Source organism: Microplitis demolitor, chromosome 8 (genome assembly GCF_026212275.2).
Source record: "Microplitis demolitor isolate Queensland-Clemson2020A chromosome 8, iyMicDemo2.1a, whole genome shotgun sequence".
Taxonomy (NCBI): domain Eukaryota; kingdom Metazoa; phylum Arthropoda; class Insecta; order Hymenoptera; family Braconidae; genus Microplitis; species Microplitis demolitor.
The window spans coordinates 15,424,201-15,449,649 of record NC_068552.1 but is presented as its reverse complement, the minus strand read 5'-3'; the positions used below and the strand labels follow the sequence as shown (position 1 = coordinate 15,449,649).

The 25,449-nt window shown below is 28.0% G+C and overlaps 4 protein-coding genes across 5 annotated transcripts in view; all 4 read left to right on the top strand.

Annotated features, from left to right (window-relative positions):
• LOC103573133 (uncharacterized) overlaps nucleotides 1-1,353 on the top strand; it is a 36,904-nt gene extending 35,551 nt beyond the window's left edge. The window contains exon 3 of the mRNA XM_008552055.3: nucleotides 67-1,353. Coding sequence (XP_008550277.3) covers nucleotides 67-1,353 — 1,287 coding nt within the window. The remainder of the gene's footprint in view (nucleotides 1-66) is intronic.
• Nucleotides 1,354-7,677: 6,324 nt separating this feature from the next.
• On the top strand, nucleotides 7,678-10,968 carry LOC103573134 (solute carrier family 52, riboflavin transporter, member 3-B). 2 transcript variants are annotated; one of them, XM_008552057.3, is made up of 3 exons: nucleotides 7,678-8,108; nucleotides 8,197-8,526; nucleotides 9,207-10,968. In XM_008552057.3, the coding sequence occupies exons 2-3, from the start codon at nucleotides 8,309-8,311 to the stop codon at nucleotides 10,291-10,293; spliced, it is 1,305 nt and encodes a 434-aa protein (XP_008550279.1). In that variant the 5' UTR covers nucleotides 7,678-8,108; nucleotides 8,197-8,308; the 3' UTR covers nucleotides 10,294-10,968. The 2 variants fall into 2 exon arrangements, with proteins under 2 accessions (XP_008550279.1, XP_053597096.1); XM_053741121.1 differs by having other exon boundaries at nucleotides 7,678-8,526.
• A 450-nt stretch (nucleotides 10,969-11,418) lies between these two features.
• On the top strand, nucleotides 11,419-14,446 carry LOC103573135 (F-box/WD repeat-containing protein 9). The gene is made up of 7 exons (XM_008552059.2): nucleotides 11,419-11,735; nucleotides 12,068-12,227; nucleotides 12,876-13,018; nucleotides 13,150-13,385; nucleotides 13,480-13,729; nucleotides 13,847-14,122; nucleotides 14,242-14,446. The coding sequence occupies exons 1-7, from the start codon at nucleotides 11,634-11,636 to the stop codon at nucleotides 14,323-14,325; spliced, it is 1,251 nt and encodes a 416-aa protein (XP_008550281.1). The 5' UTR covers nucleotides 11,419-11,633; the 3' UTR covers nucleotides 14,326-14,446.
• A 1,490-nt stretch (nucleotides 14,447-15,936) lies between these two features.
• Nucleotides 15,937-24,124, top strand: LOC103573136 (transportin-1). Its single transcript, XM_008552061.3, has 13 exons — nucleotides 15,937-16,122; nucleotides 16,807-16,882; nucleotides 17,005-17,187; nucleotides 17,279-18,211; nucleotides 18,277-18,588; nucleotides 18,663-18,900; nucleotides 18,969-19,258; nucleotides 20,041-20,139; nucleotides 20,245-20,340; nucleotides 22,055-22,130; nucleotides 22,880-23,054; nucleotides 23,127-23,253; nucleotides 23,753-24,124. The coding sequence occupies exons 1-12, from the start codon at nucleotides 16,018-16,020 to the stop codon at nucleotides 23,232-23,234; spliced, it is 2,691 nt and encodes an 896-aa protein (XP_008550283.2). The 5' UTR covers nucleotides 15,937-16,017; the 3' UTR covers nucleotides 23,235-23,253; nucleotides 23,753-24,124.
• The last annotated feature ends 1,325 nt before the right edge of the window (nucleotides 24,125-25,449 follow it).

Genomic DNA, 25,449 nt, shown 5'->3' with positions numbered 1-25,449 from the left:
TACTACAATTATTTATTATTTTTATTATTATTTTTATTAATAAAAAATAAATATTTTAATCAACAGGTATTGGGAGTATATTTAGTTTGGCGTGGAGCAGCTCCAGGTCTTCGTGTTTACGTTGACTTCACATTTACGCTGCTAAATCGAGAGCATTTTTCCGTCAACGAGGGTTTCTCTGGCAAACGAGTTAAGTTTACCTATGATGCACCGGCTCAAGGGAACAGAAATTACATACCCGTATCAGATTTGTACAGCAGAAACTTTGCCGACCCAAATGGAGAGTTTCAGCTGGAACTATCGATGGCAAACGTTAGGACGGTATTTTCAGCAGAAGTACGACTTCCCACTGGAATGTTTACAGCAGGACACTCTAAGTCAAATAAATTAGAGACAAGTTATTTTACATTCGGTGGATTCGATTGGAACTTGGCAATTTATCCGCAAGGCAACAAGGAAGACGAGCCACGTTCTGAAGGTAAATTGAGTGTCTATCTAATACGGCTGACGGGTTTCGACCATCGCTGCCGTGTGCGATACAGCCTGGTGCTGGGAGAGGGTGAGAGAAGAATTGAGTCAGGTCAAATTGATGATCTGTCAGATGCAGAGGGTAGAGGTTACGGTTGGCATACTCGTGTCCGTTGGTCGGATATCGCTCACAAGGGTACACTGCGTGTATCTTTGGAAATGATTGAGGCACGTACATTTTCCGAGGTCGCGGTTCAAGCACTCGGACCAACAATGTTACCCGCAGCGCCTTGTTATGACCGTGACAAGCAGGCTTGGACAGTGCGCGCTGACTTACACTCAGACACTGTTAGATTTCATTTGGTCTACAAAGACATACATAACGTGCCGCGTAATCATTTGAGGTACATCAGTTGGTCCGCGTATTTGATACGAGGCGATGAACCGGACATCGAGACGATTTTATTACCCGGAGCTCCATTTAGTCGATACTATCCTCAAGAGCCAGCTGACGAAGGTATCATAATGGAAACAAGTCTCGGTGTCAATGAAGTTAACGACGACCACTGTCCCTTCCTATCGGACAAGGGTCAACTGAGGGTCAGGCTCGAGTGGAATGAAAGTCATCTACTATTCCAAGCTACTTACCACAAATACGACGATGTCTGCCGTGTACATAACCAACAGATGAGACGTGAAATAGCTGCGCTTCAAGCCGAGAATTACAGTCTCGAACGTCAATTGTTTAGCTACCAGAAGAGTCTCGCTTACGCTCAAGCACAACAGCAACAAGCGGTTCAAGGAGTTCCACCGCCTACCAGCCAACATTCACCGCACGCCGGTGCTTTGGAAAGATCCGCCTCAACGGACACCGAATACGCCTGACAAGTGCTACCGGAAGTCAATCGATCCGGCGAGCATTTCAGCCCAGCAAGACGCAGTGCTCATCAGCTGCCAGTTATACAGGAAAACGACCAGAGATTGCACCAGAATCTTGTTAATTTAATGGACCGTCGGTTGAGTAATGTCCAAATTCAGCAACAGATGCGACGTGACTCGGACTCAAGATCCCGTTGTCGTGACAACGGATACAGTCCGTCGCGTCTACAGAGGGATCCACGACAAGGACGTGGTGTTGTCAAGCAGCAGCCACGATCACGATCCAGCTACGCTGAACCTGTAGACAATATTAACAATAGCTGTAGTAATAACAATAATCATAATATTAATAATAACAGTAATAACAATAACAACAGCTACAACTGTAGGGGATACTCACGAAACTTTCCAGGATTTACGGATTCATACTGGCGTGGTCAGGCTGCTAATCAAAAGAGACGTCGGCCAACTCTGTGGGAAACTCTTGCTGGGCTTGTGTGCTCTCTCGGGGCTTTGGCCTCCAGGGCAGCCAAAATGGCCGCACGTAGGAGTGACATGCTTTGAGAATTGAATAGACAAGTTGATTGTCGTCAATCGGAATGTTGGAAAACAATTTTTTTTTTTCCTTTTCAAATAGTAGTCACTCTAATGAGGTCAAAAAAATTCATTGATAACAATAATAATAATAATAATAATAATAATAACTATAATAGTAAGATTGACATTCCGATTACACTTCTATCTACTTGTCAATTTCTCTCGACAACAAAAAAATAAATTTAATTTATATATTTTTCTTCTGATATAAAAATATATATAACAAAAGACTTTTTTCACTTATCTACGTATAAACGGTCGTTTAAATTATATCTTATGATCGATTGACAATTATAATTAGAATTCATTCTTACTATAGGTATGTAATGAATAACAATCGTAATTAAATAATAATAATTAAGAAATTTAAAAGAGGAATTTACAGTAAAGGTGTGTAGAGTGGATACAAACGCTACCAATTCAGTATAAAATTATAAACAATTTTATTTTTGGTTGATTGAGCATTTGCAGGTTTTTATTAAAATTTTTTTCAACGCCATCGATAACTCGGAGTAGATTAAATTCAAATTTTAATCGCTGGCAGTAGATCAATCAGACACTCAGACACTCACCATATGATGTTATAATTTACTGTCAATTTTTGACAGCTGTAAATTTACGTTTTGCGTCAACAACTTGACAAACAGTTATTTTCGTGTAAAAAAAAATTCTCTCAGTAAACAACAAATTCATCAAACTTTTTATTTTCACCATCAATTTACTTTTCCCATACGTGACCGAAATTAACAGGAAGTTTATTTGCATCTTTTCGTTCTCATAATTGTTTTAATCGACGTATTTATATCGAATAAAAGATTTTCATCAATTAGATGCCAATTTATTTAATCGTCAGCATGAAATCGTTTATTAAATTCATTAATATTTCTTTTAAACACTTAAAATAATTACTATGCATTTAAATTATGGTAGCAAATAATTTTTAGAATAATTTAATAACTAGTGTGTAAACACGATCATAAGCAGCGTCATAAGTATCCAAAAACTCTTATGTGGTAATTTAGCAGAGAGTCTGTATACTTTGTACATATCTACTAATGAATAATCTTTATTGCGGTCGCGGTGTCTTCGTGATTACGTAGACTTGTGTATACGTGACGCCAGGAGCATGCAATTAATTAATAATCCAATTAATCCTAAAGTTCCGAGAGCTTGAGGATCTATCGTTTTGTCATCACCAACTGAACAGCACTAGTACAGTCGACGCAAGCTCTCTACGTAAACACGAAAAATCGTTATGCATTAACAAATAAATAATAAAAATAATAATGATACAAATCTGTACCTACAATTATCAATTAATAATTATATATTAATATACTTATACATATTATAGACTATACAATATATGATATGAATATATCGATCTTTAGTGGATACAAATAAAGAAAAAATAATTAATTAACTTTAAAATAAAAAATATATCAAGCGTATGCACATATTGCGCACTCCCTGCTTGAACAATTTTCACGAGTCTGCTACAAATATATATGTATATATAAATATATACGTGTGTACATGTTGTAAACTAATCTCTCATATGTCGATATTTACAAAGCTTCTCCACACAAAGTACATAAACTCCACAAACGTACAAAAAAATTATTATAATCCGTATCATGAGCGACTATAAATTCATTTTAAACTCTCATTATTTATTAAAACTAGAAAATCTCTTTTACTATATTAATGCACAATACTAATATAAATTTTTAAATTTAAATTTAAATATTTTAAAAGTAGCATACTCGATTTAATAAAATGTAACTTTGTTTTAATTATACGCAGAGAAATTTTTAGTAAAAATTACCCAAAAAGTATGATACTCTGAGAACATGTGGTAAATATATAAATTTTTCTCATGCGCATTGTAAAATTTACTACTCGATAGCATGTAAATTAACTGCAATTTCTATTAACAACATAGTAAATTTAGTTACTGGCTATATGTCCTTACAGTACCAAATTTCGTGGGTAATTTTTACTCAAAAATTATCTGCATGTATATACCGGCAAAAGATCGGTATGAAATAAAATTAATGTTGGCCAGTATTTTTTTTTTTGCATTAAGACAATCGCACATATTCTTTAGTCCTTTTTGCATTATAGTAATTAGTCACAAGAGCTGTAATAATGCAGAGAGCACTGTTTCTATTTTAATGAAAATAACGATACATAATTAAATAGAAAAAAAAATATATGAGCCCGGGCCCTCATATATATCTTGTAGCAGTACAAAGCTTCGATACAATATCTTATAAAAAAATAATTTATAATCCAGTCACTTTGAATACTCTTATATAATAATAATAATATTGATAATAATAATAATGATAATGATAATGATAATAATAGTGATAACAATGAATAGATGTATAATATCATCGTTAGTTTATAACGGAGCCAATGCGCTTTGCTATTAATTATATGCATATACATATATATATATATTTCTGTATACATAAAACTTAAATTTATTCCATAACGAGGACTTGTGCTCATTACCCAGTGAGCTTTCCAAGTTTCCTGCCTTCACTTCAATATGAAAACTGATTAAGTATGAAGGATACTATATAATGACATATACATTACTCTCTCACTTTCTTTCTCTTTTACATTTTTCATTCATCATTATCATTATTAATATACTTCAAACTTCATTATCTATTGTTAGAGATATTTTATCTGCAAGGCGCAGACACAAATGAAAGCAAGTCACGCTTTGTTTTATTTATAAATAATTTGTTATGAAATTATTATTTCTAGAATTTCACTCTATTATTATTAATATTATTATTATTATTTTTTTTTTTTTTAGTTATTACAAAATAATTTAAAAATTAAATAACGTTCTGTAAAACTTGTTGCAGCTTTTATATTATTTTTACAGACAATTGGAATTTATTAAAAATAAAAAATAAAATTTTTTATTATTTGAATTATGATACAAGAGGAAATGAGTGAGAGAGATAAATATTTTTTTTTTTCATCGTTATTTATTTAATTTTTTTTTTATTCTAATTATCGATCGACAGGAATTCAATGCTGGCGTTCATTTATTCACGCTTTTTACGTCCGATTATCAATACATATTTGCTGTTACTCTGCGTAACAAAATGAATACATAGTAAATAAATAAATAAATAAAAATAAAGAAAATTGAAAACATATTTTTTGTAATGAATATAAAAAACAAAATGGTATATGATTGACGGTATTATATTTTACTTGAAAATATCAGCGCAAAGTTCATGTTATTTTAAAAAACACTGGCCAAACGCGTTGGGATTGTCAATTTAATAAATGAAATGAAACAAATAAATATTATTACTTACTACTATTATTATATATAAATGAATATATATTATATTATATTATATTAAAAATAAATGATTATATTATGATGGGATATGTCTTTAATATCTACTCATTTATAACAGGGTATACGTAATTTTAATTTCATCACTAAATTTTTAAATTCATTTTCTCAAGAGCACTAAAGAAATATATTCATATATACTTTAAAAATATGGATATATTTATCGTTAGTATAAATTACAAGGAAATTATTATAGAGAAAGAGAGAGAGTTTTAAACGAAGTCGATAATCTTAAAGAGGAAGTGAAGAGTAAACACATTATTAAAGTATTTAATTATTAAATTCTATTTAAAAAATAATATTGTGGGTTATAAATATATATATATTATAAAATAGAAATAATAACTGTTAGATATATGTTTATATTTAATTACTGATTATAATTATAATTATTACTATTTTTTTAGCCTAATTCTCACAATTACGAATTTTATTTATTGATTATTTACACAATACAAAAAATAATTGAGATATTTTATTTATTTACTTTTAAATTATAAACGAATGACGATAGTCAATAATTACATACATATATGTATATATATATATATATACATTCCAATTATCTACTATTTTATTGTAAGTCACGAATTTTTCTATTCAATTTTTAAATCTTTTAAATTTCATCAGATCTCTTTTCCACTTACGAAACAATAATTTTTTAAATAAATTATCAATATAATGAACACGACTGAATATATATTTTACATTTCTTTGAACAAAGAAACTAAAAAACAAAGAAAAAACACTACTCTATACTAATGTATTGAATGTAAATTTAATGAATTGATAAAAATTTGAAAGATAAAATAATGAATAATGATAAATAATCAATTAGCATTCTCAGTAAAACTGAAAGAAACTTACTTTAAATATTTAGTTACATATGAAATTAAACGTATAAGTAACTAGATATACATGTATTTATTTGGTATGAGAGATAAATTTATAAATTATACCTTAAATAATATATATTAATTGTAATTAAATTTATTTGAAAGAGGATTGATGAGAGTAAACATAAAAATTTATCTAAACGACCAGAAATCAAAATTTAAAAAATGATAAATAAAAAAACGTAAGCTATATTATTTTTTCCGGCTCTATGATGAAAATAATTATAAAATATAATTAAAATAATCACACATTACTTGTAATTCTCGTTTCCACATGCGACTTCCAGCGTAAATAATTTATACATGACACATAAAAATACTTAAAAAATAATTTTTAAAACACTCATTCATATATATATACATAACATATAATTAACTATTAAACCATCTGTGAGTCTGCCTCGTCTTTTATAAAATTCTTGCTATATTCAAAAAATGAGTTTTATTATTTACCATTTAAATAACTATCCTGTTTCATCCTACTATCCTGAAAATCTCTAATCCAATTTTTTTTTACCACAAGAACTTGCGAGATTCACTCTTGTTAGAAATAACTCCACACAATATGATCGTTTTCATTTCTTATGGTGCCATCTATCAAAAAAAACCTCGCAAAATCTCAGGGTAATTTTTTTTCTAGAGCTAAACCAAGAAAGCAGAAGGGCGGGAAAGGATTGAGAAGGATGACACTGTATGTATATTAATAACGAAAGACCTTTTATTTTTTCCAAAGCCACGTCTTCCGTTAATTGTTATCATTTTTCTTATGCGGGGGTCGTTCATCTAATTCTTACTTAGTGTCCAGTATATAATTTTTAAAATGATCTGAAAGTTAGCAGACAATTAAAAATTTTATGATTTTACTTTGAACAATTAAATTTGAATAAAATAAGAAACTGAATAAATGCACATGTAGAAAATTAAAAAGACTAGAAGTGCAATTTTTTTAAATATTTATTTTTATAATTTATCGTCTTTTAAAAAATCAAAAAATTATTAAACGTCTGCTTACTTCACTATCATTGAAGTTAGCAGACAATTAGCAATTTTTAAATTATTTTTCTCGACAATTAAATTAAAAAAAAAAAAAAAGATAACTAAAAATATGCACATGTTGCAAATTTAAAAAACTATGGGTGAAATTTTTTGAAATATTTTTTTTTTTTTTCATAACTTATCGTTTAAAAAATATGAAAAAATTATTAGACGTTGGCTAACTTCAGACTCATGTCTAGTATACATTCTTAAAATTTAATTTTTTAACTAAAATATTAAAATTTTTATTTATAATAGATAACATTTATCTCTATTGTTTTGAATGATTTAAGTACTAAGTGATTAAAAGTAGCCAACTCATTTTTTGTAATTATGCGCGTGCGTACAGTAGTAAAGATATTTCATTTATATCTTACATACATTTTTATGGATGTCGACATTTATATACGTAGCTGATTTTAAATAACCCGCTTTTTCTATACACATACATACATATGTAATATATACATATGCAGTAAGAAAGTCCATGAGAATCACTTTAGTACCAACTGTTGGCTGTGTGAGTTCAGATTTTTAAAAAAAGTAATTAAATTATAAAAAAATTGCTCAAAAAAAATAAAATTTGTCAATAAACAGCAAAAATTACTAACAATAAGTGATAATTAATAACCAAAGTCAATAGTATTAAAAAAAAAATATATATATATACATGTCTATATCTATATCTATTGATTGACATTTGACACAATTTAGAAGACCCAACCTTTAAAAATCTGATGTAACACGAAGCAGATGATTATTTAAGAGAATAATTGTAAATAATAAAAGTAATTTTTAAAAAATAATTATCATCAACGAAACATTCCAATCATGAGGTACGTGGATATAATTGTGTACAAAGTGGATTAGTACTACAATAAAAAATCATTAACTTAATTTATATCATTTAATTATAAACGTAAGGCTGTGAAAGATAACGTCTGATGATATTAGAAACTGACGAGCTCTGAAGAACTGTACTTACATCGGCAAGCTCTTGTGATATAACTCTAATTGTAGATAATTTATTTGAATCATGACTAATTTATCGCATAAATTAAGTAATAGAAAATTGATAGTCGATGGACTGGCTGTCATGTTCGGTATTGGAGCATGGATCGGAGTAAATGGTATTTATGTGCAATTGCCTCTTTTTGTTCAATCAGCTCCTGAAAAATGGGAGCTGCCAACTTACATGGTAATGTTGGTGCAAATAGCTAATTTGGGACCGATACTCTACACTTTATATGCCAAGTAAGTAATTATCTATAAAATCAGCCATGATTTTGAAGTTACAAGACAATCAACAATTTTCGAATTTATTTTTCAACAAATCATTTGTGAAAAAGTAAAAAATAAAAATATGCACATATAGGAAATTTCAAAAACTACATGTGCAATTTTTTTAAGTATTTTTTTTTTTTCACAATTTTTGCTTAAAAAAAAATTCAAAAATTATTAGACATCTGTTAAGTTCAAAAGTCAGCCGAGGTTTAATAATTTTTGGATTTTTTTTTAACCGATAAATTATAAAAAAAAAATATTTGAAAAAATTACATCTGTAGTTTTAAAAATTTCTAACAAGTGCATATTTTTATTTTCTATTTTTTTATAATTTATTTATTGAAACAAAAATCCGAAGATTGTTAATTGTCTGCTAACTTTAGGATCATATCAATAAATATTATGAGTGTAATGTAACAGATATAAGACAGTTTATAAATTTAAAATAAAAAAATTTAAAAAATTGGGCATACTGGTATTCAAATTATCTAAGTACGCATTTGTAAATTTTTATTCTACTTGCATTTAATTTATTTACTCGAAAATTTTGAAAACTGCCAGTTATCAGCCACATTTACACTCATATAAATATCTACTTGTTTATCAATTATACTGAGCAGCATAATTACATGAACTTTTATTTTCTTCAGATATTCACCATGGTCTCGAGATCACTACATAATTTATGGTCTACTCGGTACAGCAACTGTAGCAATCTATGCAATGTCACTGACATACAAGTTCACGTCAACGATATTTGATACCGATCATTCGACAGCGTTACTTGGCTTAATGTATCTGACAGCAGTTGTAGGATGTACAAGCTCTGTATTATTTATCCCATATATGCGAAACTATCGTGAAATATATTTAGTATCTTATTTAGTTGGCGAGGGTCTTAGTGGTTTTTTACCGAGCACAATAGCACTGATACAAGGAGTAGGTGGTAATTCAGAATGCAGAAATGTCACCCAGCCTGGTGACACTGAAGTGAAGTTGAAAGAAATTCATCCCGAGCCACGATTTTCGACGGAGATATTTTTTGTTATTCTCGGAACGATATTATTGTTAAGTTTTATATCATTTGTCGGTTTAAATAAATTACCTTCAGCACGTGGTGAGCGAGTTAAGCCACCAGGTTGTATGGAGACACTGCCAACGGAGACAACTGCGCCGCCAAGTTACAAGACAACTGCAGGGTGGAGCATGTCTAAGCAAATGTACATATATTTGTTAACAATTATGGGAATTATTTGTTTCTTAGATCACAGTACGTTGCCGAGTATTCAATCATATGCGTGTTTACCCTACGGCAATGTCGCTTATCATTTAACAGTGACACTTTCGTCGATGGCAAGTCCACTGTCGATGTGTCTTGGGTTTATTTGGAATCCTCCAAAGTCCGAAAGACTTTTTACAATACTTACAGCTGTTATTTTAGTAATATCTAGTTTTGTTATGTACTTGGCTGTTGAATCACCAACTCCGCCACTTCAAGGCACCTGGGCTGGTGAATTATTAGTCGTAGTTTTGTGGATTGTACTTAAAGGTTTGCTAGGTTTTGTCAAAATGGGAATCACGACATTGTTCCGTCGTGATCCGGGACGTGGACTTTATTACACTGGAGTCGCTACCCAAGTTGGGTCACTGGTCGGCGCAGTAACGATATTTACTTTAATTAAATACGGTAACATATTTCAAACTTACTCGCCATGTACGGCACTAAGTGCTCATTAAATAGCATTTTTATTTTACAAGATATAGATAATTTTTTATTTTAATTATTGAATTGTAGTTCTTCGTGATACTGAAATTAGCCGACGTCTAATAGTTTTTGGATTTTTTTTTAAATGATAAATTATAAAAACAAAAATATTTGAAAAAATTGCACATGTAGTTTTTGAAATTTTTTACATGTGCATATTTTCTCATTTTTTTCTTAATTAATTTAATGAAAAACATCCGAAAATTATCAATTGTCTGCTAGCTTCAGGATCATAGTTTTTATTAGTAAAATTAATGGCCGGGGTTTTAGATAATTTTTTTAAATTGTTTTTAATACAGACAAAGATTTAATTAAACGAATGATGAATTTACACGTGGTACGAAAGACTTGACATCTACTTAAATCATTTTAATAGGGATCAATTTCATTAAAATCAATGATTGCTTCTTCCAATTTAAAATATTTTTATTATTTCTTACAACGACTTTAAGTTTATATTCAAACACTTGATTGATATTTATAAGTAAATCATGAAAACTTTATTTTTTAATTCAAAATTGTGCGAATTAGTGAATTTATTTTTACAGTATTCTGTATATTAAAAAAATTTAAATAACGTAAATTGTCAATACGTAAATTATATATATATATAATATTTTGATGAAAGGATAAATGAATATAAATTAAAAATGTATATTATTGTTGAAATATAGGAAAATTTTATAAATAAAATTTACAATGTTGTTAAGAAGACGTTTATTTATTTATTTATTTTTTACATTATTAATTATCATATGAGTGCCCCAGATAACACACTTGCCTATGTGACATCTATAAGATATCAGTTTTTCGGCTACTTTTTGATCGTTTTGTCAACATATTGATGCCTTATTGACGAGTCAAAAAGTAGCTTAAAAACTGATATCTCATAGATGTCACAAAGGCAAGTGTGTTACCTGGGTATTTTAATTAATTTCTTTATTTCAAATTTATAAAATGTCCTATGCCTGCTGATTAACACTCATTGTTATTATTATTATTATTATAATTAGTTACATATTTTATTTTATGATTTTATAATGAAAGTTCATTATTAAGTTGGTAGAACTGCGTTTTCATCTCACTTTACTTTACTGTCTTTTTTTTTTCCTCATACATTAGAAAGTTTTGATCTCCAAAAGTAAACACAAAAGTTAAAAAAGTTAAAAATAAAAAATGATTAAGCCTAGTTAAATAATTAATTGAATAATAATAATTAAATATTAATAATAGAATAAATATATATAATAATATATTAAGACACCGTGATAAATTCGAATGAAATATATTTACTTAACCATAAATAAAAAATATGTCAAGAGCAATCGATGATCAAGACAATGACATTTCATCAGAAGATAATTCTCAGGATGAGTTATCAGACAAAATTTCATTACAAGATCTTCCAGTAGAGGTAAAGTTTTTAAATAAATAATGAATTCAATATTTATTGTAATTTGACTTGAAAAATAAATATTTATTTTACTTATTTAGTGCGCCAGCTGATTGACGCCATTTTTAAATCATTTAAAATGATAATGATGACAGCAACGTCAAACAATTTTTAAATTTCTACAAACAAATAAAATATTATTTTAGAATATGCGCATAAAGTTTTTTAAAAGTCTTCAGTATGAATTTAAAAAAATTTTTGAGTGTCTGCTGTTTTCAGTCATTTAAAATTTTATAAAAATACATACTTATATGTACTGACTATAATTACATTAAATATTTTATTTATTACAGATATTTCTGCATATATGTTCATTCCTTGACGCATCAACGCTTGTCCATCGTCTAGGATTAACATGCAAACAGTTTTTTAATATTCTACATGATGATTCAATATGGAAAACTAGGATCAGTCGTGTGTGGCCCAACTCACGGTTTCCAATTTTACCTCCTGGTTAGCTTCAATTGGTACCATCTTAATCGCACAGCCAATACTAATCAGTAAATTCTATTAATCGAATTAATTGACCACAGTTTTATTGAAATACAAACAATTGAAATTATTATGATCCTGATTAGCAGAAAATTAATAATTTTCGGATTTCTTTTTTTAACAAATAAAATACAAAAAAAATAATAATAAAAATATGCACATGTAGAAAATTTTAAAAAATAGAGGTGCAATTTTTTCAAATATTTTTTTTTTTTTATTATTTATTGTTTAAAAAAAAATCCAAAAATTATTGGACGTCGGCTAACTTCAGTATCATAAATTATTTATACGTAGAAAAAAAAGAATTTCTTGGCGCAAGTAATATTTTGCATTATGAAATGAAAATAAATATTTCTTTATTACTATAAAAAATTTTTTATCTCAAGAAATCCTTTTTTATTTTTTGTAAAACTACAAATACACGTAATGATCGTGAAAGCAGCCGACAATTTATTTATTATTAAATAAATTAATTTAAAATAACGCTTGTTATTTTTAGTACCATTGCAATTAACACTAAAAGCGCTTAAAGTAATTAAAAATATTCAAATATGAATGTATATTAAAATAATAAAAATGAATATAAATATTAATAACATATATTTACAGATGAAAATGATAAATTATTTTGGAAATTATCATGTGTTGTTGTTGAACGTCAATCGTTTTTATGGAAAAATGTCGAAGCTTATGAAAATTTTTCACTTGAAGATGGACATTATGGTACTGTTGATGGATTATTACTTATTGATGTACGTATAATTATAATTAATTAATTACTTATCGAACTGTCAATCAGGCAAAATTATAAATAATAATAATAATAATAATAATAATAATAATAATAATAATAATAATAATAATAATAATAAAATATATTCAGAATGGGAGAACTTGCATTTCTGGTGGACGTGACAGATCGTTGATATGCTGGAGGCTAAAATCCGCTGAGCATGAAGAGAAAATTCAAATGAATCAAAGCTTCGGACATGACGGATGGATACGTGATTTAACATTAATGCATAATAAAATTTATAGCTGTAGTTGGGATCAGAGAGTCATAGAATGGGACGTATCTAACATTGACATTAATCTTGTAAATAGAATTCCATTATTCAGGTATAACTGTCATATCAAACTATGAAAATCATTTAACTATCGTTTACAAATCGGTTCTATATTATCAATTAATTTAATTCTATTATTTTTCTAGAGATAAAACGAGTGCATTGCTGTGTATTTCATCAAATTCAGAAGTAAATTTATTAGCTACTGGATCATGGAATAAAACAATTTCTGTTTTGGATCCACGGCTACAGGAACCGCTGGTCAATCAGTATCAAGCTCATAAGGGACCTGTACTTAAAGTTAAAATGGACTCACAGTATATTGTATCAGCAAGTGAAGATAAACATGTATCTATTTGGGACCAACGAGCTGGACGAATACTGCAGACTATAAGGGTTAGTTATTTTTTATAAATTACCAAAATATTTTTATTGAGTAATTTCAATAATTGGTTTCATAGATTTTTTTAAATTTTATGATGTGATAATTAGTTGATAATTTTATTATTACAGATCTCAAAAGATTCATTTCCAATGAGTATGGACATGCTCAAAGGAACTGTTTATATTGGAGACTCGGCTGCTAATATTCATATATTAGATATAAATAAAGAATTTAATATTATCCGAACTTACAAGACTGAACATACCAATAAAATATCGGGCATTCGTGTTACACCAGGTAGCATTATTACCAGTTCAGCAGATTCAACAGTAAGAATTTCAAGTCCAACTGATCCACCACGACAATTTACTATTTTACAATGCCGTCATGGTGATATTGCAGGAGTGAGTTTTCATTTTTTTTATATAGCTAGTAAAGTATTTGAAAAAATTATTTTTTCAATGTCTAAAATATATAAAGAAATATATTTCAATGAAAAACTATTTATTTTTTGTATCATTAGATGGACTATATGAACGAAGTACTTGCGGTATGCGGAGAAGGCGCAGTTCAAATTTGGAGACCGAAAACTGAACTTGTCTGCTGATATTCATAAAATTTATTTAAATTTAACTGCCAAAATTTATTTAATGCGTTTTAATGTAAAATAATTTTTAAATGTTTGCTTTTTTTAACTATTGATTAAAAATCTTAATATGAAGCTTTTATTTAACTTTATATTTTTTCTAACTGTTGTTTTTTATAAAGTACTTATCATTCTATCACAAATTTTAACGATTAATTACACCAATTCATATAATTGCTTTTATCCGAATTTCAACATGAATTTTTTTTTTTTCTTAAATTGAAAACAAAACATTTATCAATATTTTGTACTACACGTTACTAATATTAATGCATCGTTGAGTTAAATTTATACGTAATCTTTATTTATAATTATTGTAAACCAAAATACGATATTAAGTATTGACCAGTTTTTTAAAAATATTATTACACAATTATGTATTTATAAAAGTTAAGTCAAAAATTTTTTGTTAAATGGATGTTTTTAAATCTCAGAAAAAGTTGAATTTTATAAACAAAATATAAAGAAGATTATAATTAAATAAGATTTAAAATTAATTCCGATCACTACAAATTATTACTCTAGAGATCACTTTAAATATTTTTTTTACTCAGCAAAATATTATCAATTTTTGCAAAATTTTTTAAACTTTATTTTCTATGGACCAAGACGAGATTCAAATATTATTTTTACTTAAAAAAAAAAGAAGCAGCATTCAATCAATAAACAATTTTTTTATCTGATAATTACATGTGTTAATTAATGAATTATGAAAAAATATTAAACTTGTTATATTTATATTAGAAGTTAAACTTTCTATTATTGTACAATAGTTGATTGTATTTAAATTTACCGCGCGTAAGATTATCATTAATCTTGCAAAGAAATAAATTTAGACTTAATATTATTTTGAAAATTTCTAGAAAGTTTCAGAGGCTCGAGAATAACTGTAAATCACACCATTGAATGAGTGACAGCAACAAAAAACTTCTAGAATTTGAAAAATCTGCGTCATAAATTCAAAAGTGTCAAATAAAATCATTAAATTTAAATAAATATGAAATCAAATTTATTGATAGAAAATATTTTTAAAACAAATAATATTTCTCTGAATATTAAAACAAACTCCATCTGTGCAAAAGTCCTCAGTAATTTATCCGCCGATAACTAATCGCGCCTTTTTCTAAACAAACAATTACTCATAAATTAAAAACAATTTTAAATTCAAATCAAATTTAAAAAATTACATTTCTTAATAATAAATAATTACCGCCTCAAAAAAATTTAAAAAAATCAATAATTAAATGATAAAAGTTAAAAAAAAAGTTGCCTGGTATACCGGAAGTAAGCGTCAGTTTCAGCAACTTCACATTCAACTGTCCATTTCAAAACCTGTCAAAATTATTTTTCTACCGAATTTTAAATAATAATGTTTTATAAAACAATTTTATAATTATAATAATAAAATAAATAAATAATAATTAGTGTTAATTAATAAATAAATAAATAATTAATTAAATTAGTAATAGAAATAATATATAACAAAAATAAATAAAAATGTTATCATGGTCACGTTCATGTAGCGGCAGCATAATCAGAAACGGTGGGGATGAACTAAACGGAGAAGGGGAATATGGCGACGGGGGACTTCCGCTTGTGAAGGAGCTCCGACGAGAAAGCTGGTTGCGCTCGGTGGTGCTGTTGAAAAACACGATGAAAATGGCGTGGCAACCACAAGAAGAAGGACTTAGACAAATTTTAACACTTTTACGTGAATCGCAAAGTCCTGATACAGCAACACAACGCGCTGTACAACAAGTATCCTTTTTTAAATATTATTTACATTAAATAACTTGCTTTTATTACTTACTATTACACTTTTTATTCATACAACTATTCACCGTAAATTTCGTATTAGATTAACACTCACTGAGTATATATACTTTAGTATATTAATCTGAGGGCGTGCATTTATTGACAAATAAAATTACAATTTATGTTATAAATCCAGCCGGGTTATATTTTATCATATTATTTATCAAACTATTTTATTTCCATTATTTAAAATCAATAGTAATAGTTATTCTGGCGGCAATTGATAACCTTGAACTGCTTACTTGTCAATACTTATTTACTTGTCTTTAGTATCGCAAAAGTAATAAAAGTAAAAAAAAAACTTTTGAATAATCACATCAATTATTATTTTTTAAATTGCATTCGTATACTCGCTCTATATTTAATGTCACTAGTTATTTTTTATTTCGCAAACTTCATTTTGTATTTATTTTAAATCAATAGATTTTTTTTACTTTTAATTCCGGTGTTTATCTTAAGAATGCCGCTGAAAGTTGAAATATTTATTATCATGTTAATTCTAAGTAAGTTTTATGTTTCAATAATCAATATGTTTATTTATTTTTATTATAATTTTTCTGCTTTATTATTGCAATGTAATACTGCTGACTTATTATTATTATTATTTTTCTTAACAAATGTGTTAAGAAATTGGAAGAGTTAAACAAATTCCCGGACTTTAATAATTATCTTATCTTTGTATTGACCAAGCTTACATCAGAAGGTGAGATTTATTTATTTATTATTAATTTTTTATTAGCAAATCAATGGTGATTATTGTAGTTTCTTATCAGATGTATGAGTATGAGTAATGCTAACAATATTTTCAATCGTTTATTATTCCAGCTGATGTGCCGACTAGGTCACTTAGTGGTCTTATTTTAAAGAACAATGTGAGGACTCATTACCATAAATTTTTACCAGAAGTTACGAATTTTATAAAACAAGAATGTTTGTCTGCGGTTGGAGATCCGGATCCGATGATACGAGCTACTGTGGGTATATTAATAACAACTATTGCATCAAAAGGTATTCGATATATATTTTAATTGAATAAAAAATAAGAAACAATTAAAATTTAATGGGACTAATTGATTTTATTGATTGGTTTGTTACGTAGGTGAACTGACAACATGGCCGGAGTTACTTCCATCGCTGTGTCAGATGTTGGATTCCCAGGACTACAATGTCTGCGATGGGTCATTCAGCGCATTGCAAAAAATATGCGAAGATTCCGCAGAATTACTTGATTCTGATACACTAAACCGGCCTCTGAATGTATTTATTCCGAAATTTTTGCAGTTTTTCCGTCACTCAAGTTCCAAGATACGCTCGCACGCAATAGCGTGTGTCAATCAGTTCATCGTAAACCGTTCTCAGGCTTTGATGCTGCACATAGACTCATTTCTCGAGAATCTCTTCCACTTGGCAACGGACGAAGATCCAGAAGTTGGTAAAAACGTTTGTCGGGCATTCGTTATGCTACTAGAGGTTCAAATAGATCGTTTGATTCCTCATATGCACAATATTATTGAGTACATGTTGGTAAGAACACAGGACCCGAATGCGACAGTTGCTCTGGAAGCTTGTGAGTTTTGGTTATCACTGGCTGAACAAGACATGTGTCGTCAAGCATTGGCTCCATACTTACCACGACTGGTCCCTGTACTAGTAGGTGGTATGAAATATTCAGAAATAGATATAATATTGCTGAAGGCTAATGTCGAAGAGGATGAAATGATACCCGATCGTGAGGAAGATATAAGACCACGTTTTCACAAAACTAAAACCCATACACTGAATTCATTAATGAATAAACATTCAGAAGAAAACGGTGGCTATGATTCCGACTGTGATGATGGATGTGACGATGATTCGAGTGTCAGTGATTGGAATTTACGTAAATGTTCAGCTGCAGCTCTAGATATGCTTGCTGGAGTATTCAGAAATGATTTGTTACCAGTTTTAGTGCCAATTCTCAAAGAAACGTTATTTCATCAGAATTGGGAAATCAAAGAGTCTGGAATACTCGCACTTGGAGCGATTGCCGAGGGTAATTTTCTTAAATTTACTGGTTATAAATAATAAAACAAATATGTAATCTTTATTTAATAACAGGTTGTATGGAAGGTATGATTCCACATTTGTCTGAGCTGATCCCATATTTAATAAACAGTTTAAATGATAAAAAAGCATTAGTACGTGCCATAACATGTTGGACGTTGAGTAGATACTCTCATTGGGTCTGTGCGCAACCCCATGAAACTTATTTGAAGCCTCTGATGACGGAATTACTCAAGAGAATATTGGATGGCAATAAACGTGTACAGGAAGCGGCTTGTTCGGCATTCGCTACACTCGAGGAGGAAGCTGGTACTGAACTAGTACCATATCTTGGTGTCATTTTAGAAACTTTAGTTTTTGCATTCGGTAATTTTGATATATTTATATTTATTTTATCAACTAAAATTTATCATTTATTAATGCAAATAAATTAACAATAGGTAAATATCAGCATAAAAATTTGTTGATACTCTATGATGCTATTGGAACTCTAGCAGAGTCAGTAGGACACTACTTAAATAAACCAGAATACATAAATATTCTAATGCCTCCATTAATAAACAAATGGAATATTTTAAAAGACGAAGATAAAGATCTATTTCCCCTTCTTGAGTGTCTTTCTTCCGTTGCCACGGCACTGCGATCGGGATTTTTACCCTACTGTGAACCAGTTTACAGGTAAATTTATAGCAAACCTCTTTTAAATAATAAGAATATGAATATTAAACAATATATTATATTTTTAGACGTTGTGTATCACTAGTCGAACAAACGCTAAACCAACATATAGCTAATACACAAAGTCCCGAGCAGTTTGAAGCACCAGACAAAGATTTTATGATAGTTGCGTTGGATCTTTTGAGTGGATTAGCCGAAGGACTGGACGGTCACATTGAACGCTTGGTTATGAATAGCAATATCATGCAATTACTTTATCAGTGCATGCAAGATCCGATGCCAGAAGTTAGGCAAAGTAGTTTTGCATTGCTTGGTGATTTAACGAAAGCTTGTTATCAACATGTACTTCCATGCATACGTAAGTATCTTCTCCATTTATATTTTTTCTTTTTAAATCTCGCTTCACTAATTCCAAAAGGACTTATATACCAAAAATATAGTGAAAATTGAGTCCAATAATTATTAATTATAAATATAGACACAATAGGCAATGAATCTATGCAATTACAAATTACGGTTGGATACTACAGAGAGAAATAAACAAAAACCGCGTCATGATAATATCGTTCGGAGAAAATTACTAAATCGTGATTTTGATCGGTTTTTTTAGATTTTTCTTGAATATTTGCAGTTTGATCAGGAGGAAATAATAGTCTGACAGCCAGCACACAGTACTTTTTTTTTTGTGGACCTGTGAAATTAAACTGTATGACTTTTTATGTTTATTTCTTTTTGGATCATTTGTTAGTTTTAAAAAAAAAAATTTTTATTATCGCACTCTGATAAAGTGAATGAAAATTATAAAATTTTATAAATTGCGGAAAGCGTTGAATAAATAAATATTTATACGCCCTTTTGACTTGAGTCAAGTTTAAAATTAAAAGGGCGCATAGTTTTTTTTTTAATTGCTACTCATATTGTAGACTTATTCTAGAAGTTGAAAATTAAAAAAAATTTTTTTTAGCTATAAAATAAGTCCACAAAACGATTGGTGATAAAAAAAAATTATGCGCCCTTTTGACTTTGGAAAGTATCCTAAAACAAAGAGGGCGTATATAAATATAAGTCCTTGTAGAATTAGTAACACGATAAATGTGTTACCAATAAAATATTTATTAAATGTTTTATTTATATTTCTAGCCGACTTTATGCCGATCTTAGGAGACAATTTAAATCCTAGCTTTATATCAGTGTGTAATAATGCATCATGGGCCATTGGTGAAATAGCCATTAAACTAGGTAATAAAATTAAACGTCCACATAAAATAAACACACTTAAATTTTAAATGTAATCGAGAAAAACTCTACTCGTCATAAATATATATATAATTTTTTATTTTCAAGGACCTGACACGAGTGTATATATTCCATTGATAATAAATCAACTCATTGATATTATTAATCGACCAAACACACCGAAAACTCTGCTAGAGAATACCGGTAAGTAAAAACAAGTATTTGAAAACAATATTGCGTACACTCATACGTCTTTATTTAAATAAATAATTTATTAATTCTACTACATGTAAATGAAGAAAGGAACAGGAATATTTTTAACTATTAATTAATATATTTATATATATATAAATTATTTTATTAAACGTTTCTAACACAGCAACATTTAAATTTTTAATTTTCAGTATCACTATATTATTTGGACTAATTAACATATTAATTATTATTTAATCATCTTCAATTTTTTTAAAGGAAGAAAACAACTTAATTATTTCCAACAGCTAATTGTGATAGGTATTAAAGTAGACCAATGTAACAGGCAATACACTTTATTCAATTTAAATTGAATATTAAATTAAAACGTCAGCAATATTTATATTATTATTTACATACATTGTATTTTAATATTTTTTTAAATTTTATTTAGTGGTGTGCGAACGCCTGAGTCTCATAATTCCATATATAATATACAGATTTGAAATAGTAAAATTAATATAATGGTTTTTCAATTAAAACCGAAACGCGTTGTTGACAATTTATAAAAAGATATTTTTTTTAATTACAGTTTTAAGTTGATAATCTAATATCAAATAACAATAATAGTACAGTACTACCTAATGACAATGACTGTTACAAAATAAACGACAATTATAAAAATAATAGTATATTGTGTGACAAGGGATGAAACAAAGCGATTTGCTGACATCACCTGCAGTCTGAATTGAAAATTAAAGCTTCAGTGTCAGCAGCCAATCGGAAACAAGTTAATTTAAGACCAATCGTGTGATTGAGTATTAGTGTAAACGTGAATTTTCATTTGCAATTTATAATTAAGCAGAAACTATAAATACTATTTATTATTCATAGTCATTTTTATTAAATTTAAAAACTGTCATTAACACTACTGCCCAAAAGAATTTGGCCACTCAGAAAAAGGTGTTTTATAAAAATGAACATATGAAACGACTTCATAGTAATTTTAATCATTTAGTAGCAAATTCTTAGACGTAATAACAATACAAATTTTGCGGTGAAATACAAACAAGGAAACGTAATAGTGTACTTTTAATATATTGTTTGTAATATAAAGAAAAATTCAGATGGCCAATTACTTTTGAGCAATAGTGTACGTAATAAAACTAATGCTGTCGCTGACGGCATACACAATTTACACGTTTGCTGATATTAATTCGCGGCATTGGACTGAAATTACTTTCTTCCGACTGAATGTAAAGACACTGAAACTTTAATTTTCGATGCCGGTATCGTGACAAACAATTTTTATCCTTAAGTAGTTATTAAATAGTAGGCTCGCACGCTGCTACTTAATTTAAATTATTGTTTCAGCAGCTACGATAGTACAATAATATAATTCCTCTGTCCGACTGTCGGTATCCCAAACGTTTTTTACCTGTGCTTCACATTGTCTATTATTATTATTTTTTATTATTGCTATTATTATTGTTATTATTATTGTTGTTATTATTATTATTATTATTATTATTATTATTATTGTTATTATTTATTAATTATACTTAGTAATTATTTGATTAAAGTTTTATTAAGCAGCATATTATCACCTAAGTTAATTGTTGGTTGGCTATCAGTTTGTCTTATTGTTTGTGTTTCCGGTTCACTTCACTACACTACTTCACTTGTCTACTTACTGATACGATAAATACGATTAATTATCGTATAGCCATTACGATCGGTCGCCTAGGTTACGTGTGTCCCCAAGACGTCGCCCCCATGTTACAGCAGTTTGTCCAACAGTGGTGTGTAAATTTTTTTATTATTATTATCATTATATTTATTATTATTATTATTATATATTTTCAAATTACATTATTCTTATTATTATATATTTTATTATTATATTATTATTATTTTAATTATTATTATTAGCACTTTACAAAATTATTTAAATATCCCATTTACATTTAAACCTGATCATTAAACGTGCAATTATTATTTAACCCAATATTTATTATCGATAATTACATTACTCATTAATTTATTTGCACATTTAATGTGACGATTTTTTACGTTTAATTTTCATATATTTTAATTTATTTATCTCCAATTTAGGTTTAATTATTTACTTTATTTAATTACTTTAAAATGCATGAGTTATTTACTATACAATTATCGAGTATTTTTTTTTTAAACAAATTTTTTAATAAATTTTATAGCTAACACTAAATGTCTGACCTTATAACGCTTTTTCATAAATATTTATTATTTTATTTATTAAATTACAATTTTTAATTTATTTAAAAATTTTATTTCACTTAAAATGTGTTGGGGTTGGACGCTATGACTCGAGGGCTACTTCTTCTTCCCTTAAAACACTTGTTTAATATTATACAAGACTAAATATATTTAATAGCTATTTATAATTAAGCATATGAATATAAGGAAAATAGCTTTTTTAAAATAATTATAATTATTGTTATTGTTAATTAAAATTATATATATTAAGTTGACTTATAAATAATTATTAAGATTGTCTATTTATTAATAGGTGCTCATCGTTGAGAAATATAAGAGATAATGAAGAAAAAGACTCAGCATTTAGAGGAATGTGTCAGATGATAACAATAAATCCTGCTGGAGTTGTCCCTGACTTTGTATTTTTCTGTGACGCTGTTGCGTCCTGGGTTACACCCAGAGATGATTTAAAAGAAATGTTTCAAAAGGTTAATTAGTTATTTATGTTTTTAAAAAAATAAATAAATCAACATATTATTAAACTGTATTTTTATTTTTAGATATTACACGGATTTAAAAATCAAGTTGGCGCGGAAAACTGGAAAAGATTTTCAGATCAATTTCCCATACAACTTCGCGAACGTCTTCAAACTATGTACGGCGTCTGAACAATCCCGTCTGCTTATTGTAAGTAATAAATATTTAAATTAAATATTTGAGGGTGTTGAGGCCGTACATCGACATTAACAAAACTTTTCAAAGTAAACCCTGGCTTTGGTTCCAGTGAACTAAATCATCTACTTATTAAACTATTTCATTATAACTTTGACTTATTTCAAAATTAAAACAGCAAAAAAAAAAAAACAAAGAAAAAATAAATCATTTTTTGTAATCAATTTTTATTTAAAAAAAACAAAACTTTGTAAATAAAAAAAAATCCATTAATATTTACGTGGTTTTCATTTTCTTATTTTTAAATTATTGTTTTTTCTTTATTGAATAAAATAAAATTTAAATTATTTTATAAAATTCCAAATTTTAAAAAGTGAAAATGTATATGAAATTTATTATAATGCCTCAACAATCTTAAATATTGAAGAAAAAAAAATAATATAGTAATGATTTAAGAAAATAAATAAAAATTGAATAGATAATAAGAAAAAGTTTAAAAAATTTTGAATTACAGGCGGCCATTTATTAAGCAAGGCCGATTGGGGATGGGCGGGGAATATTAAAATGGGTGAACAGGGTGGGTGGGTGAAACCACGGCCTCTTCTCATCAATATCGTCTACTTGGTCGTCGTGATCGTATCATGGTTACTGACGAGTCAACGTTCTGGCTTCGTCCCCGTAAGTGAGCTTCGAGGGACGACAGTAGTCATGATGAGTGGCTACGGCAATGGAACTGGGTGAGAAATGGATGAGAATAAATAATTTAAAAAAATAAATAAATAAACAATAACGAACGACTTTTTAAAAAAACTAAATTAAAATTATCAAAATAAATAACAAGTGGATTATTAAATAACAACAAAAATAAAATGGCCGAGTTATGTGGGTGGGTTTTATGGGTGGGTGGGAGGGCGGGAGGGAGTATAATCGTAGGAAATAATTCATCAACGATATTCACTTAAAAAAAAAAAGAAAATAAGGTATCTAAAAAAAATGTAATCTTTTACTCCCGATACCTTAATCTAACACTTTATTTTTTAAAATTATTTTAATTATACCTATTTTTGATTTACGAAGACGCTTTTTGGTGTCTAATATCCTCGCGTTACACCTAAATCGCCACTCCAGCAGCTTAACTTCTATTTCCAGAGTTAAGTTTATGTATAAATTTAGGTCGTTTAAAAATTACTATAATTGTTTAAATAAATAAATAATTAAATAATCATAGATATCACGTTATAGACTGAAATAAAAAACTGTGAGTTTAAATGTTCGATTGCAATCATAATGTTATTATTAAATATTGTTAATAAATTAATTTTTCTTATGTATCAGATTGACATGAATCAGATTGAATGAATGTGGTAATTAAGCAAGATAATTTAAAACTAAACCAAAAGTATATGAGTAATTTATATCTTTTACGTGACACGTTGTTAAATGATAGACCGTAGATTTGTTTAGTCAAATAATAATTAAATAAATAATTAAAAATAAATAAATGAATTAAATAAATTCCATATTTTTGCACGATTAGCTGACTGGACACGTCCGTACAGTGCCATTCCGTTCACAAATTAAAACTCCACGTATATTGTGATACTAGGTTACTTGATATTTATATTATTACGCATTAAGGGCATTCTCAGACAGTTCCCTCCACTTTTTAAAAATTTTTAATGACTAAACTGTCATAAGCGTATCAAAATTTTATTAATTAGTTAAAAGAAAAAAAATAAAACCTTCATTGATGAAAGGACAATTTCACCGAAGTATAGAATTTAAAAGAAATTACTTATAGTTGTTCTCAATTAAGAGTTAGACGAAATTTTTTAAATAAATTTTAGCCTACAAAATTTGAAAATTCAAATTTCGTTTAACTCTCAATAGATATCAACTGTAAGTAATTTTTTTTTTAATTCTCAATTAAATTATTATTGTTTTTTTTTTTTTTTTTCAATTAATACTTAAATTTTTTTTTAAATTAATTGACAAAATTTTTATACTCTCATGACAGTTAAGTCATTGAAAATTTTTAGAAAGTGGGGACACTGTCTGATGGCCTTAAAATAAAAAAAAAAGAAAAAAAAATTAATATTAAATTCATATGTCTTTTTACGATAAGACTTTTTTATTTTTTTTTTTTTTTTGTAATTAAATATTTAAAAGGTGTAATTTATTATATTATTTTTATCTAAAATATTCACAGAT